Below are 16,817 nucleotides of genomic sequence, written 5' to 3' on the forward strand. Positions count from 1 at the left end.
CCGCAGGTCGTTCATCCCATCTGCAGTCAGACTGTTTAATCAGACTCTTTAACAGCATAACCACCTCATGACTCGTTTCAATAATGCTACACACTGTGTGTGTTTTTAATTACAATAACTCTTTCCACAAGTGGAAGTGTAGGTACTGTGTAATTTTCTATTATTGTATTTTTTTATTTAACTGATGTAAATATGTTTGATTTTTAACTTCTATTTTTATTTCTAATAATTATATTCCTGTTTCCTGTTTTCTTGAGCTGCTGTAATGCAAAAATTTCCCCCATGGGGGATCAATAAAGTTTATCTTTATCTTTATCTTTATATTAATTATGTCTATATTTTCCATGTTTTTCTTAATCTTTGCTGCTTATCTTTTGTGAAAATAAATGGATAATGTGTTTAGGTTTAGAAGTGATATTGGTATGTGAAATCCTGTATGTTTACTTACATTTTGTAAACATATAATACCTGGTATTATTCTATTATTGTATTTTTTCTTCCTTTATTTGACTTATGTACATATGTTTGATTTTTAGTTTTAATAATTGTATTCCTTTTTCCTGTTGAGCTGCTGTAATTAAAAAATTTCCACCATGGGTGATCAATAAAGTTTATCTTTATCTCTTTGCAAACCAACAGGTAATCATATAATCATATTTTTATTTTACGTAATGACGTCACATCAGCGTAAGCGATAATGGCAGTTGAACTCTTTTGGCTTGCGCGATAAAAGTGTCTTTGAAACTCTGGACAACAAACATACCTGTACGTTACCCTCGCAGTTTCTAGTCTAGTACTTACTAATTACTAGTTAATAAAAGTGTCAATTCGTTACGGTTACGTTTAGTGGAATCGACAACAAAGGAGGGAAAGACTCGAGAATGTTAGCGAAGCGTAATATGCTAACTCCACAAATGCTAACTGCTAACGCGGTGGACACGTCGTGATGTCAAACATGAAGGATAATGAAGAGGATAAAAGATAATGAGGAGGACTGATATGAAGAGGACTGTCTGAACGAGCTGCCTGAATACTGTGAGTAAAAACCGAGCTTTAAGTAATGCGACGTTTGTAACTGCGTAACTTGTGCTAACGTTAGCTCGGAGCGGTTGGTTGCTGTTTCCATGGTAACAACACAAAATAAGATCCGGTCCCCAGTCTGAGGGACAAAACATGACAAGTGTAAATAAATAAATGCATACAATAATGTATAAATAAATAAATGCATCAATAAAAAAAAAAAATATGTATATATATATAAATGCAACAATCCATATTTTTAAAAATATATTCATATATTTATTAAATCAATATATTAATAAAATATTAATATAATAATATAATATTATTATTTATTATTATTATTATTAATAATATAATTAATTCATTAATATAATAATATAATATTAATATTAAATGTTCAATAAATATATTCTTATATTTATTTATGTATTTCTGTGCCCATGTTGTACAAGGAAAACTAAATATGTAAATTAAGTGGGCCGTCCTAACATTACTGAAGTAGGATTGGTCAATTTTGAAAAACAGACAGAAGCAAATTTACATAAATACTTTTCCTCTTACAACCTGGACACAAAAATAAATAGATGTATAAATGTAAAAATACGGAAATAAATTAATAACTCAATTAATGTGGAAATGTATGCGTTGATACATATATAACTGTAGAAATATGCTAATAAATGAATAAATACATGTAAAAATATATAAATAGCCTTTTTCATTAACAAAGTGTATTTATTATTTATTCATTGATGTATTGTTTTCAGCATTTATATATTTATTGATGCATTTATTGAATTATTTATTTATTTATTTATACATTTTTGTGTACATTTCTTCCAACATTTATTTATTTATTTATACTTAAGTCATTTTTTGTCCCTCATACCAGTCAACAATGTCTTGACAAACCACCGGTGAGATAGGTGTGAACCATAGGTGTGAACATATCAGCACCAACAGTCAAAATACAAGTGGCCATTTAAATAGTTTTCTTCTTTTTACTGACAGTAAAGATTTTCCTGATGTAGTACACCATTTATACACCTCACAGCCCCCTCTAGTGGCAGCTTTGGTACCAATATGAACCTTTTTTTGTTTTTTTAAAGATTTGTTTATTAGGAAAACATAAACTTTACAAGCAAATCCACTGTCAACATGAACATTTTGTGGTGTGTTTCAAACAGACACAAAAACATATAAAGAAATAATAATGATAATAATATATGAATAACCAGAGAAAATCTAGATGTATATACTTAAATAGATTTAGCAAGTGTACTTCCAATACACCACTATATCAATTAGGCAATTCTATATAGTCATAATATAAGTATATCACAACTATACTAATAATAATACTATTAACAACAGCATCAATAATTGTAATAACAATAATTACAATAATAGTACATAAGCAAAGTAATGATTGAGAAAGAAATAAGAGAAAGAACAAACAAATCCAGTGTCTATTCACTTGTAATATGTCTAATTGTAACAATTGCTATTATTGTATCATTAAGTAATGATAATAAAACAAACAAACAAAAAAAACTGAAACAAATCCCCTCACCCGTCCTCCCATATCCCACCCTTCTCCCCAGTATGGCTCTCTATTTTCTTTCCTTTATCTACGTGTACTTGTGTCCACACATATTCACATTTGGCTTAATTCAGGTGATTAACTTTGAGTTGGTCTAGGAAGAGTTGCACTTTTATGGCCATCCTGCTCTAAAGAAGGCAAAATGTTGAGAAAGGGACCCCAGATTTTATTAAAGGTTTCAGGTTTTCTCCTTACATTATATAATATTTTTTCAGGAGTGCAGTAGGACACCAGTTCATTTATCCAATGTCTCGTTGACGGTGGCTCTTCAGATTTCCATTGAGTTAAAATAGATTTCTTTGCTGCAGTGCTAGCAAGTAAGATAAAATATTGTTTATAATGGAACGTATTGACAGGGCTCATATCCCCCAATATCCAAAGTTTTGGGTCCTGCTCTGCTTTGTATCCTATTATCTTTTAGTCAATGTTATGGTTTGCTTCCAAAAAGATTCTAACACGGAACAACTCCAAAACATGTGAAGAAGATCACCTTCAGTTATTTTGCATCTCTGACACATAGGTGATACATTGCTGTCAATTTTATTTAACCTATGGAGTGTATAATATGTTGTGTGGAGTATGTTGAATTGAATTTGCCTGTGTTTTGTGGAGATTAATACAGTCTGTGATTGCTCTAAGAGACGTTGCCAATCCTCCTCATCATACACATGACCTAGGTCTGTTTCCCATTTACTTTTATTGGGTGTTATGTCGTAGCCAGGAAATTTGCCATTAATAATACCATATATGGATGACCCAATATGAACCTGGCAAACCTGAAACATAAAGGAAGCATATTCAAATTATTTAAAATCCTCTAAGCTTAAGATATTACAATGATAATTTAAAGGGAATTTGGTTTTATTGCTATTGTGAAGTTATTTTCTTGGTTTGATTATTACACCTCTAAGTGAGTATAAAACAAACTGAATGTGTGAGTCAGCATACTCAGTCAAAAATGAGCTGATTAGTGTTTAATGTTGAACATGTTTATGACTAATGAGCTGTTAGTTGAGGTAAATGTTAGCATTCAACCACTTTCTAATGAACAGTGCTGTCTGATGTTGATTCTGAGCTGCTGAAGCCCAACATGTTGACGGTCTTTATGTGCGTAACAGAGCTGAGACACATCGAGAGAGACCCTCCTCAAAGATAGACCAACACAAGGCGTCCCACCTTCATGTGGAGCCTCAATGAGATAAATAACAAACCCTCTAATGGGGACTGTGAACCTTCTGGAAACTTCACTTGACTTCTCAAAATTCTCGTTCTTTTTGGTGTATTTATTCTTTGAAAAAATCTGATTCCACAACAAACTGGGCAAAAAAATATTATACAAGCCACCAATTAAACCATAGACAAACAGACCCAACCCAGTTCCCACCTAACCAACAATAGAAGTTCATACAAACAAAAGTAAACCAAGTTAAATGAGTAGTATTGGCTCTTAAAGTGACAGTAGCATTCTAGTAACGATGAGAGGTTTGAAAAATATTGATATTGCCCATTAAGTTAAAGTAATGTTTCACATGTTATGGATGAGTGTAATGGATCAGAGATACTGTGCATGTCCTCTGAAATTCAACTTAATCTTTTACATGATACTAAACTTTAATATAGCCTCATATTTCATAATGATATATTTCATAATAACTCTTCATAAAGAGTTGTACAGTTTGACAGCCACTGGTAGGAAATACCCCTGTGTGTCATATTTTGGTTCTCATCAGTGTTTAAGTTTATGCCTGGAGGTTCTTTGATAGGATACCAAAGTTATGTGTGTGTGTGTGAGGGGGGGTTGGAAGGGGAAGTGGTTTTCTTCCTCGGCGTCAGAGATAATCTAAGCGGTGCAGATGCGCCCTTGTCTTATCAGAGCTAAAAAATCCTCAATGCAGATGTTGTCCTGCCTACTTCTCGTCCAATCACACGCTTTGGGTGGGGAGAAGGGTCGCTTTAAAAGTTGCGGCTGATGTCAGAGAGAGCAGGATCTACTGACCCACACAGAGAACTCCAAAGCCGACATCATGGTTGAATGGACAGACTTCGAGCGTGCCACCATCATGGACATCTTTTCTAAGATCGACTATGATGTCGTGGGCCCCAGAGCTCTTTCCAGGTCAGACATTCTTGTTTCTTATTTGTATTATTTTAGATTTCAGTTCTCTTCTTAAGCCCACAGATTTCTGCTCTTAATCTAACCCCGAGACATTTCGACATGTTTCCTCAGGTGTTTGGTCGTCTATCCTTGGACTCAGAGGTACTTTGGAAACTTCGGTAACCTCTACAACGCTGCTGCTATCATTGCAAACCCATTGGTTGCAAAACATGGGACAACAATCCTGCACGGTATGGACAGAGCCATGAAGAACATGGACAACATCAAGGAGACCTACGCCGAGCTGAGCGTGCTGCACTCCGAGAAGCTGCACGTGGACCCCGACAACTTCAAGGTAAAGTGGTGAAAATAATGACACTATTGAGATGCCTCAGCTTTCTTGTTGCTTATGTTTTCTGATGTTTGTTGTGTTGCAGCTGCTGTCTGACTGCCTCACCATCGTGGTTGCTGCTCAGTGGGGCAAGGAATTCACTGGTGAGGTCCAGGCTGCGTTCCAGAAGTTTCTAGCTGTGGTGGTCTCCTCTCTGGGCAGACAGTACCACTAGAGAGCTGTGACGGAAGACCGACTCATGTGGAGCTTTTATGGAGAACCTTTTTGTTTTTGTCTCAAAAACAAATAAAACAACAAACAAATTCAACAACTTAATTGTGTTTGTAATTTTACTTCAAATCGATCCCTGTGTCTTTAAGACATAATGAAAACAAAGTTCTGATGACAGTTAAACTCAGGAGGTAAAAAGAACAGAATGAGGTAGCAGTGAATTAAGTATTTTAAAAAAATGTCCCAGATGTGATTTATGGTTGGGTTGGCGAGGAAGAGGTCATCCAGCAAACAGTAGGGCAGGTTAAAAAAATTGATCCATCAATGCATTGCAATTATTATTTTCTCAATTCAATATCGATTCAGGGAAATCTTGAGATCGATTGTTTTTGTTGTAATGACGGCCTTCTCCACTGGGGGCACTGGGGGTGCTGTGAATTCAGGTCAGTCACAAATGTGCACTTTAGATCATACTGTACTGTAATGTTTTTGTAATGTGATTATTTGTTTATTAGAATAAAGAATAATGCCACGATCGAATACATTTTTGAGTCAGTTTGTTCTCAACCTATACAAACAATGCACCCATAATTATTTAACAAATATCAGAAGGTTCTGTGATGAGTTCTCTGGGTATTCCTGTCATCAGTATATATTATTAAATCGATGTTGAATCGTGACCCAAAGAATCCAAATCTAATTGAATTGTGAGGTTGTGGACAATAGCCAGCTCTACCAAACAGTGACAGGTTTGTGAGTGAAACCTGTGGACCAGAGCGACGAGGACTGTAACCTCTGTACATGGGGGGCCTGCTATACCAATGGGGCTAAATATTACGCTGAATAAAAATAAAAAAAATCAATTGATAGTTTAGTCTCTAAGGTAATAACACCTTCAAGTGTTTTATCTGATCAGAGGAACAGAGAGAAGGAGCAAAAGTCTCACATTGGAGAAGTTGTACCCAAAAATGTTTGTAGTTTCTAACTCATGATGACCCTGATGAAGGCCACAAGCTGAAACGTGTCCGTTTTATGGAGTTAATAAAGGTAACTTCATACTACAAGTGCTGTTGGAGCTTTCTGACCTCTTTCACTCTTCATGCATCTTGGTAGTTTTGTGAAGTTATGCCAGATAACCCGACTCTGCTTCTCCAGAGTTTCTAACTTTTAAAACTACAAAAATGTATGACTGTAAGAAATGTTTCTGATTGAGTTTGTTTGTACAAAACAGTGAATCCACAAGTAGTCTATATGTTGCATCTCTAATGATGTGATATCATGTGACAGAAATCAAACACACTACAACTTAGATGCTTTGTTCATGCATTTATTCATCATTATGCACTGTAAACTCAGGCTGCAGCCTCTCTCATCTTCTCCTGCTGTTTATCTGTATTTCTCAGCCAGGGCCATGGCCAGACAGGCCAGGAACTTGTCCATGGAGACGTGGACCTCAGGGGTGAAGTCCTGGGGGAACATGATGGCCAAGACCACAAGGATGCAGTGGGAGATAATCTGTGAAAAGAAGGTAATCAAATAGATGACATACAAGCAAGTGGAAATGTCCCCTGAATAAGTAGAAAACTTTGAAAAGATGACCGGATGTTTGAATCTTTTCTGGCTGTGTACCTTGAAGTTGGCGGGGTCCACACGCAGAGTGAAGGCGTGCAGCTCACTCAGGTTCAGCAGACCTGCTTTAAGATCGTCAATCTTGGACACAGCTAAGCCGACTCCACCCATCACAGTGATTCCGTGCTTCTTGGCAGAGGGGGAGTTGGGGCTCTGGTCCTTCCAGTGGGCAAAGTAGGTCTTGGTCTGGGGGTACACCGTCAGCATCCTGGAGGAAAACAAAACATTCATTGCGATGTACAAGAATAAAAAATAAAGTTGCATCAGCCAGTTTTTCAAAATAATTACCTGGCTAGAGCATCGGTGCCGATGTCCTCGGACTTCGAGGACACTTTGTCCCAGAAGGCTCTGACTGTGGCCTTGTCCTTTTCAGTGAGACTGGTCATCTTGCCTTTGTTTGACTGTTGTCGACTGTACTGACGAGTCCCAACTGTGGAGCTTTTATACCCTAAAGAGAGCGTGGGCACACCCTGAAGATGACGGGTTGGGAGATGAAGTCCACGATAATGCGTTGTTGTTTGCGTGGTCTCTTTGAGGCCGTGAGGTTTTCTTCCTCGGCGTCAGAGATAATCTAAGCGGTGCAGATGCGCCCTTGTCTTATCAGAGCTAAAAAATCGTCAATGCAGATGTTGTCCTGCCCAATTCTCGTCCAATCACTCGCTGTGGGCGGGGAGAAGGGTCGCTTTAAAAGTTGCGGCTGATGTCAGAGAGAGCAGGATCTACTGACCCACACAGAGAACTCCAAAGCCGACATCATGGTTGAATGGACAGACTTCGAGCGTGCCACCATCATGGACATCTTTTCTAAGATCGACTATGATGTCGTGGGCCCCAGAGCTCTTTCCAGGTCAGACATTCTTGTTTCTTATTTGTATTATTTTAGATTTCAGTTCTCTTCTTAAGACCACAAATTTCTGCTCTTAATCTAACCCCGAGACATTTCGACATGTTTCCTCAGGTGTTTGGTCGTCTATCCTTGGACTCAGAGGTACTTTGGAAACTTCGGTAACCTCTACAACGCTGCTGCTATCATTGCAAACCCATTGGTTGCAAAACATGGGACAACAATCCTGCACGGTATGGACAGAGCCATGAAGAACATGGACAACATCAAGGAGACCTACGCCGAGCTGAGCGTGCTGCACTCCGAGAAGCTGCACGTGGACCCCGACAACTTCAAGGTAAAGTGGTGAAAATAATGACACTATTGAGACGCCTCAGCTTTCTTGTTGCTCATGTTTTCTGATGTTTGTTGTGTTGCAGCTGCTGTCTGACTGCCTCACCATCGTGGTTGCTGCTCAGTGGGGCAAGGAATTCACTGGTGAGGTCCAGGCTGCGTTCCAGAAGTTTCTAGCTGTGGTGGTCTCCTCTCTGGGCAGACAGTACCACTAGAGAGCTGTGACGGAAGACCGACTCATGTGGAGCTTTTATGGAGAACCTTTTTGTTTTTGTCTCAAAAACAAATAAAACAACAAGCAAATTCAACAACTTAATTGTGTTTGTAATTTTACTTCAAATCGATCCCTGTGTCTTTAAGACATAATGAAAACAAAGTTCTGATGACAGTTAAACTCAGGAGGTAAAAAGAACAGAATGAGGTAGCAGTGAATTAAGTATTTTTTTTAAATGTCCCAGATGTGAAGTATAAAGCTCAAAACATGCCAAATCACCTGTAACAGGAAGTTCAAACAGTAATACTATTATAATATCGCAAATGTTATTCCTATCATATCCACGGATGAAACATTGAAGTGGTCATCAGTCTTCAGCTTCACAGAATACATCGTTACTTTGAAACATGAGTGACCCCGCTCTGTTTACAGAGACATCAGAAGCAGCGTGACAAAGAGAAAAAGAGTCGTTAGAATTGAAGCTAAAACAATCACAGAGAACATTAAATATGATAAAATGTGGAAAAAAAAGAAATAGAATAAGATCCAAAAGAAATACAGAAATACCACATTAAGCCTAACTCTCACCCACTGCAACTTAGAAATCCAAAAATGTGTTATAATCATTCATTAAAATGAAATAAAATAAGAAAAAACAGCATTTAAAAACAGAAGCTAAAATATTAGATGAGTTCTATTAAAAAAAGGATAAAATTGCAGAGTCATACTTAAATTAAAACAATGAAATCATCCTTTCTTTTTATTTGAGTTCATAAATAAAATATCGTATAGGACAGTTCAGTCCCCCCGTAAGAGGGGATAAAGAGGTACGCTTTGTGGGGCCCAGTCTGATGGGGAGGGCCCGCCAAACCATGGTTATCATCTTCTTAGGAATATAGAAGTTGGACTCTCCATTAGAAAAAAAAAACTTTATTATTTCCTTTTTTTATATATTTTTCCAGTATCTGATCATTTAAAAAAAAATATATATATAAAATATGAACTAAGCATGTTTTGATCCACAGGTTTAAGAAGTTTAGAATAAGAAATGAAATATAAAAAGTTAGAGCAAAGTTTTTTCATGATTCATTTTGGATTTCTGTCAGAGTTCATCAAACGTAAAACTGGTCCACACCAATTGTTGGTTTTATTTCTTTAAACTGAAGACATCTTATCACATCGCTATAAGTTTTAACTTCATGTTGAAGTTGAAACTAGGGTTCGACCGATTAGCCTCCTGGCCGATTATCGGGGGCTGATATTCGATATTTGGTTGATTATCTGTTTCAGCATTTCATTTTTCAGATCACTGATAGAATTAATTAATTCAAAGTTATGCTGCTTTTGCTCAGCTGCAGGTGTGCCTCTCCCTCTGTGTCTGTTTTCACTCACCACTCAGTCTCACCCAATGTCCCGCCCACTCATCACCATCTGATTGGCTAGAGGTCATACGAGGAATAATAGTCAATCACCGGTGATACCTGCACAGAGACGAGAGCAGCCTGGAGCCGGAGGAGAGTCTCCACTTGAGCATTTTAACAGTCCTGTGTTCAAGTTTGTAATTTTCCAGATTCTAAGTTATGATAAAGATTTTCATTTTTACAGTAAATGCATATCGGTTATAAGTATCGCTTAACGGTCTCATGAACTAGGTTTCGTGCTTCTCCAGAGTTTCAAACTTTTAAAACTACAAAAATGTATGACTGTAAGAAATGTTTCTGATTGAGTTTGTTTGTATAAAACAGTGAATCCACAAGTAGTCTATATGTTGCATCTCTAATGATGTGATATCACATGTGACAGAAATCAAACACACTACAACTTAGATGCTTTGTTCATGCATTTATTCATCATTATGCACTGTGAACTCAGGCTGCAGCCTCTCTCATCTTCTCCTGCTGTTTATCTGTATTTCTCAGCCAGGGCCATGGCCAAACAGGCCAGGAACTTGTCCATGGAGACGTGGACCTCAGGGGTGAAGTCCTGGGGGAACATGATGGCCAAGACCACAAGGATGCAGTGGGAGATAATCTGTGAAAAGAAGGTAATCAAATAGATGACATACAAGCAAGTGGAAATGTCCCCTGAATAAGTAGAAAACTTTGAAAAGATGACCGGATGTTTGAATCTTTTCTGGCTGGGCACCTTGAAGTTGGCGGGGTCCACACGCAGAGTGAAGGCGTGCAGCTCACTCAGGTTCAGCAGACCTGCTTTAAGATCGTCAATCTTGGACACAGCTAAGCCGACTCCACCCATCACAGTGATTCCGTGCTTCTTGGCAGAGGGGGAGTTGGGGCTCTGGTCCTTCCAGTGGGCAAAGTAGGTCTTGGTCTGGGGGTACACCGTCAGCATTCTGGAGGAAAACAAAACATTCATTGCGATGTACAAGAATAAAAACTAAAGTTGCATCAGCCAGTTTTTCAAAATAATTACCTGGCTAGAGCATCGGTGCCGATGTCCTCGGACTTCGAGGACACTTTGTCCCAGAAGGCTCTGACTGTGGCCTTGTCCTTTTCAGTGAGACTGGTCATCTTGCCTTTGTTTGACTGTTGTCGACTGTACTGACGAGTCCCAACTGTGGAGCTTTTATACCCTAAAGAGAGCGTGGGCACACCCTGAAGATGACGGGTTGGGAGATGAAGTCCACGATAATGCGTTGTTGTTTGCGTGGTCTCTTTGAGGCCGTGAGGTTTTCTTCCTCGGCGTCAGAGATAATCTAAGCGGTGCAGATGCGCCCTTGTCTTATCAGAGCTAAAAAATCGTCAATGCAGATGTTGTCCTGCCCAATTCTCGTCCAATCACTCGCTGTGGGCGGGGAGAAGGGTCGCTTTAAAAGTTGCGGCTGATGTCAGAGAGAGCAGGATCTACTGACCCACACAGAGAACTCCAAAGCCGACATCATGGTTGAATGGACAGACTTCGAGCGTGCCACCATCATGGACATCTTTTCTAAGATCGACTATGATGTCGTGGGCCCCAGAGCTCTTTCCAGGTCAGACATTCTTGTTTCTTATTTGTATTATTTTAGATTTCAGTTCTCTTCTTAAGACCACAAATTTCTGCTCTTAATCTAACCCCGAGACATTTCGACATGTTTCCTCAGGTGTTTGGTCGTCTATCCTTGGACTCAGAGGTACTTTGGAAACTTCGGTAACCTCTACAACGCTGCTGCTATCATTGCAAACCCATTGGTTGCAAAACATGGGACAACAATCCTGCACGGTATGGACAGAGCCATGAAGAACATGGACAACATCAAGGAGACCTACGCCGAGCTGAGCGTGCTGCACTCCGAGAAGCTGCACGTGGACCCCGACAACTTCAAGGTAAAGTGGTGAAAATAATGACACTATTGAGACGCCTCAGCTTTCTTGTTGCTCATGTTTTCTGATGTTTGTTGTGTTGCAGCTGCTGTCTGACTGCCTCACCATCGTGGTTGCTGCTCAGTGGGGCAAGGAATTCACTGGTGAGGTCCAGGCTGCGTTCCAGAAGTTTCTAGCTGTGGTGGTCTCCTCTCTGGGCAGACAGTACCACTAGAGAGCTGTGACGGAAGACCGACTCATGTGGAGCTTTTATGGAGAACCTTTTTGTTTTTGTCTCAAAAACAAATAAAACAACAAACAAATTCAACAACTTAATTGTGTTTCTAATTTTACTTCAAATCGATCCCTGTGTCTTTAAGACATAATGAAAACAAAGTTCTGATGACAGTTAAACTCAGGAGGTAAAAAGAACAGAATGAGGTAGCAGTGAATTAAGTATTTTAAAAAAATGTCCCAGATGTGAAGTATAAAGCTCAAAACATGCCAAATCACCTTTAACAGGAAGTTCAAACAGTAATACTATTATAATATCGCAAATGTTATTCCTATCATATCCACGGATGAAACATTGAAGTGGTCATCAGTCTTCAGCTTCACAGAATACATCGTTACTTTGAAACATGAGTGACCCCGCTCTGTTTACAGAGACATCAGAAGCAGCGTGACAAAGAGAAAAAGAGTCGTTAGAATTGAAGCTAAAACAATCACAGAGAACATTAAATATGATAAAATGTGGAAAAAAAAGAAATAGAATAAGATCCAAAAGAAATACAGAAATACCACATTAAGCCTAACTCTCACCCACTGCAACTTAGAAATCCAAAAATTTGTTATAATCATTCATTAAAATGAAATAAAATAAGAAAAAACAGCATTTAAAAACAGAAGCTAAAATATTAGATGAGTTCTATTAAAAAAAGGATAAAATTGCAGAGTCATACTTAAATTAAAACAATGAAATCATCCTTTCTTTTTATTTGAGTTCATAAATAAAATATCGTATAGGACAGTTCAGTCCGCCCGTAAGAGGGGATAAAGAGGTACGCTTTGTGGGGCCCAGTCTGATGGGGAGGGCCCGCCAAACCATGGTTATCATCTTCTTAGGAATATAGAAGTTGGACTCTCCATTAGAAAAAAAAAACTTTATTATTTCCTTTTTTTATATATTTTTCCAGTATCTGATCATTTAAAAAAATATATATATATAAAATATGAACTAAGCATTTTTTGATCCACAGGTTTAAGAAGTTTAGAATAAGAAATGAAATATAAAAAGTTAGAGCAAAGTTTTTTCATGATTCATTTTGGATTTCTGTCAGAGTTCATCAAACGTAAAACTGGTCCACACCAATTGTTGGTTTTATTTCTTTAAACTGAAGACATCTTATCACATCGCTATAAGTTTTAACTTCATGTTGAAGTTGAAACTAGGGTTCGACCGATTAGCCTCCTGGCCGATTATCGGGGGCTGATATTTGATATTTGGTTGATTATCTGTTTCAGCATTTCATTTTTCAGATCACTGATAGAATTAATTAATTCAAAGTTATGCTGCTTTTGCTCAGCTGCAGGTGTGCCTCTCCCTCTGTGTCTGTTTTCACTCACCACTCAGTCTCACCCAATGTCCCGCCCACTCATCACCATCTGATTGGCTAGAGGTCATACGAGGAATAATAGTCAATCACCGGTGATACCTGCACAGAGACGAGAGCAGCCTGGAGCCGGAGGAGAGTCTCCACTTGAGCATTTTAACAGTCCTGTGTTCAAGTTTGTAATTTTCCAGATTCTAAGTTATGATAAAGATTTTCATTTTTACAGTAAATGCATATCGGTTATAAGTATCGCTTAACGGTCTCATGAACTAGGTTTCGTGCTTCTCCAGAGTTTCAAACTTTTAAAACTACAAAAATGTATGACTGTAAGAAATGTTTCTGATTGAGTTTGTTTGTATAAAACAGTGAATCCACAAGTAGTCTATATGTTGCATCTCTAATGATGTGATATCACATGTGACAGAAATCAAACACACTACAACTTAGATACTTTGTTCATGCATTTATTCATCATTATGCACTGTAAACTCAGGCTGCAGCCTCTCTCATCTTCTCCTGCTGTTTATCTGTATTTCTCAGCCAGGGCCATGGCCAAACAGGCCAGGAACTTGTCCATGGAGACGTGGACCTCAGGGGTGAAGTCCTGGGGGAACATGATGGCCAAGACCACAAGGATGCAGTGGGAGATAATCTGTGAAAAGAAGGTAATCAAATAGATGACATACAAGCAAGTGGAAATGTCCCCTGAATAAGTAGAAAACTTTGAAAAGATGACCGGATGTTTGAATCTTTTCTGGCTGTGTACCTTGAAGTTGGCGGGGTCCACACGCAGAGTGAAGGCGTGCAGCTCACTCAGGTTCAGCAGACCTGCTTTAAGATCGTCAATCTTGGACACAGCTAAGCCGACTCCACCCATCACAGTGATTCCGTGCTTCTTGGCAGAGGGGGAGTTGGGGCTCTGGTCCTTCCAGTGGGCAAAGTAGGTCTTGGTCTGGGGGTACACCGTCAGCATCCTGGAGGAAAACAAAACATTCATTGCGATGTACAAGAATAAAAAATAAAGTTGCATCAGCCAGTTTTTCAAAATAATTACCTGGCTAGAGCATCGGTGCCGATGTCCTCGGACTTCGAGGACACTTTGTCCCAGAAGGCTCTGACTGTGGCCTTGTCCTTTTCAGTGAGACTGGTCATCTTGCCTTTGTTTGACTGTTGTCGACTGTACTGACGAGTCCCAACTGTGGAGCTTTTATACCCTAAAGAGAGCGTGGGCACACCCTGAAACTCCCCTTCCAAGAAAGGCTGCGTGGGGCGGTCCAAGAGATGGGTCGCCGTTTAAATGAGATAAAGAAACAAATCTTCCCACGGGGACTGTGACAGGTCAAAAAGTAAAACAGAGTATATGTATTTTAATGAATATGAACAAGATTGACAGTATCATCAATGTGGGACAATATTTTCAATGACTTCCCCCAAAATGACACAAATTAGTTTAATTCATTGTCTGTTTACATTTAATATCTGATATGTCAGACTTAAGGCCGTTCTGTTCATAATGTTCAAACATGCAGATAGCAAGCTGGTGAAGTGAAACAGCTTTCAAATCTACGCTCTACAATCAAGTAATTATCCAATATTTGTGTATCAGATGGAAACCTTCCACTGACATGACGACAGCTGTTTTTTTGCTTCATCACAGTAAGTGGTGTGATTATCCGGCTTATCTAACCCACAACACCACCACAGCTGTGCGGGTGGATCCCCTGAACACGACAAAAAAAGATAAGAATGTTCTGTCAAAGGAAGTGTGTAAGTTTGGCTGATATCTGGTGTAAGAGTCGATACTGCTGCCTGAAATTGCAGAGAAAAAAAATGACAGAAGAAGCAATAGTAAAAAAGTAATGGTAGCCAATTAATCAGAATCAGATACAATATATTCTATCCCCGTGGGGATACAGTTGCTCTTATACACAATATGGTGTGAAGAAATTTTCATTTAATAAGAATAAATATCGAGATTAATAATGAATGAGTTCATAAAAATTTTGTTTATAAAAGGACCATGTCCAATATTAAACATAAAAGTGGCCATTTGATGCATTGTACCAGAGTTAGCTTAGCGCTAGTTAACATCTGCATTCTCTCTGCAGGTCACAATTAAAAAATCACAGAGTAATAAAACTTCAATAATACATGAACTATATCAAACAGTATCCCAGAGCAGAATGTCTCACACTGCACACACACAATATAGTATTCAAGTTAAATACTTAAAAGCACTGATATCAGATCAGTGGCTACAAAATTGAGCATTTGTTTTTAAAGCTGTCGATAGAATTACAGTTCTTAATATCGTCTGGCAGAGTGTTCCACTGAGTCGTCACTGACTGCCCAATGGCACTGCCAAGAAAGGTTACAAAAAACTATCTCTGGTCGAAGATACTCTTGGAGATTTTATGGACTCCTCTGAGCAAAAGTTAATAAAGTGATGTAACTATTTAAAATGTTATATGTAAGACACAATATTGAAAAAAGCGTAAAATTCTCATAGCTCAAAAGATGACGCTTCTCCAAGATCTTGCAATTATGATAGTTCATAGATTTTTCTCAAAAATATTCAAGGTTTGTTTATACAAAAATAAATCAATATGTAGAAAATGTTCAGTGTATTGAAACAATATGTACCAAAAGTAGTGGATTCATTACAATCAAAAATATCCACCTCATGTCTAAAATGCTGGTTGGAAACCTTAAAAAAATATTTTTGTCCTCAAACACAGAAAATGACCCTGTTTCAATGACCCCTGTAGGCAGGTATACGCTTCACGTTATCTTACCAACTCCACCCAAAGACAAGCAGCTGTCTGGAGAAAGCAGATGTTTCTGTGACATCTGTTTTCTGTGAGATTTGGATCAGACTTTCAAAAAAGCTCCACAGTGTGTTCAAAATAAGCAACAAGCAATACTATCTGTTAGGGTGTACACCAAGAAATAAAAAGGGAATATTTAAAAAAGACAACAACTTTAATCACATAATCCAGTATGGTGTACCTCAGGGATCCATTTTAGGACCTTTTATTTTTTGTGATATTGCTGCAGGATAATTAAAGCTTCTGTGAGGAACCTTCTGGTTGTGTTGGTTTCCCCACTTGGGTGTATTTAAAGCCAGCATTAACTTGATTCTGCTCAACAACTAAACATCAGCTACTGACATCAGTTCATGCCACATTATTTTATTTGATGTGCATACTGGTCAACAGGGACAATATCGCAATGCATCGCTTCATCCCTATTTTGCAACATGGAATCTCACATTTACAGACTGAAGGAGATCAAGTTTAGCTGAAATAAGTAGAAAAAACAGAGTATTGACACGTTTGATGTGTTTTAAAATGACAGTGTTCATAGAAGTTCTTTAACATGAATGTGTTGTAGACTGAGCGGAAAACTGATCTGACTCTTTGTCTTGGTACGCCCTCTAGTGGACATTCTCCAACATGCATATTCGTAAGGTGCATGACTTCATGTCAGCTTTCTAAGATGTGGTCAAACTGCTGGTGCAGGTTTGTTTTTATAACTTTATTTAACATCCTTGGTGGTAACTTACGAACAAATACAATAAAACATAATAATGCAACAGA

At 38.3% G+C, this 16,817-nt stretch overlaps 6 protein-coding genes across 6 annotated transcripts; 3 read left to right on the forward strand and 3 right to left on the reverse strand.

The window, feature by feature from the left end:
* The first annotated feature begins 4,584 nt into the window (after positions 1–4,584).
* On the forward strand, positions 4,585–5,383 carry LOC109999158 (hemoglobin subunit beta-2). Its single transcript, XM_020654106.3, has 3 exons — positions 4,585–4,742; positions 4,854–5,076; positions 5,159–5,383. The coding sequence occupies exons 1-3, from the start codon at positions 4,651–4,653 to the stop codon at positions 5,285–5,287; spliced, it is 444 nt and encodes a 147-aa protein (XP_020509762.1). The 5' UTR covers positions 4,585–4,650; the 3' UTR covers positions 5,288–5,383.
* Positions 5,384–6,596: 1,213 nt separating this feature from the next.
* Positions 6,597–7,355, reverse strand: LOC109999165 (hemoglobin embryonic subunit alpha). The gene is made up of 3 exons (XM_020654115.3): positions 7,201–7,355; positions 6,913–7,120; positions 6,597–6,798 (listed from the first exon to the last, which is right to left on the reverse strand). The coding sequence occupies exons 1-3, from the start codon at positions 7,296–7,298 to the stop codon at positions 6,670–6,672; spliced, it is 435 nt and encodes a 144-aa protein (XP_020509771.3). The 5' UTR covers positions 7,299–7,355; the 3' UTR covers positions 6,597–6,669.
* A 246-nt stretch (positions 7,356–7,601) lies between these two features.
* Positions 7,602–8,400, forward strand: LOC109999159 (hemoglobin subunit beta-2). The gene is made up of 3 exons (XM_020654107.3): positions 7,602–7,759; positions 7,871–8,093; positions 8,176–8,400. Exons 1-3 carry the CDS (start codon positions 7,668–7,670, stop codon positions 8,302–8,304), a joined length of 444 nt encoding a protein of 147 aa, XP_020509763.1. The 5' UTR covers positions 7,602–7,667; the 3' UTR covers positions 8,305–8,400.
* A 1,730-nt stretch (positions 8,401–10,130) lies between these two features.
* Positions 10,131–10,894, reverse strand: LOC109999155 (hemoglobin embryonic subunit alpha-like). Its single transcript, XM_065965184.1, has 3 exons — positions 10,737–10,894; positions 10,449–10,656; positions 10,131–10,334 (listed from the first exon to the last, which is right to left on the reverse strand). The coding sequence occupies exons 1-3, from the start codon at positions 10,832–10,834 to the stop codon at positions 10,206–10,208; spliced, it is 435 nt and encodes a 144-aa protein (XP_065821256.1). The 5' UTR covers positions 10,835–10,894; the 3' UTR covers positions 10,131–10,205.
* A 243-nt stretch (positions 10,895–11,137) lies between these two features.
* LOC109999153 (hemoglobin subunit beta-2) lies at positions 11,138–11,936 on the forward strand. Its single transcript, XM_020654100.3, has 3 exons — positions 11,138–11,295; positions 11,407–11,629; positions 11,712–11,936. The coding sequence occupies exons 1-3, from the start codon at positions 11,204–11,206 to the stop codon at positions 11,838–11,840; spliced, it is 444 nt and encodes a 147-aa protein (XP_020509756.1). The 5' UTR covers positions 11,138–11,203; the 3' UTR covers positions 11,841–11,936.
* Positions 11,937–13,666: 1,730 nt separating this feature from the next.
* On the reverse strand, positions 13,667–14,428 carry LOC109999154 (hemoglobin embryonic subunit alpha-like). The gene is made up of 3 exons (XM_065965185.1): positions 14,273–14,428; positions 13,985–14,192; positions 13,667–13,870 (listed from the first exon to the last, which is right to left on the reverse strand). Exons 1-3 carry the CDS (start codon positions 14,368–14,370, stop codon positions 13,742–13,744), a joined length of 435 nt encoding a protein of 144 aa, XP_065821257.1. The 5' UTR covers positions 14,371–14,428; the 3' UTR covers positions 13,667–13,741.
* Between the last annotated feature and the right edge of the window lie 2,389 nt (positions 14,429–16,817).

This window comes from Labrus bergylta, chromosome 16 (genome assembly GCF_963930695.1).
Source record: "Labrus bergylta chromosome 16, fLabBer1.1, whole genome shotgun sequence".
NCBI lineage: Eukaryota > Metazoa > Chordata > Actinopteri > Labriformes > Labridae > Labrus > Labrus bergylta.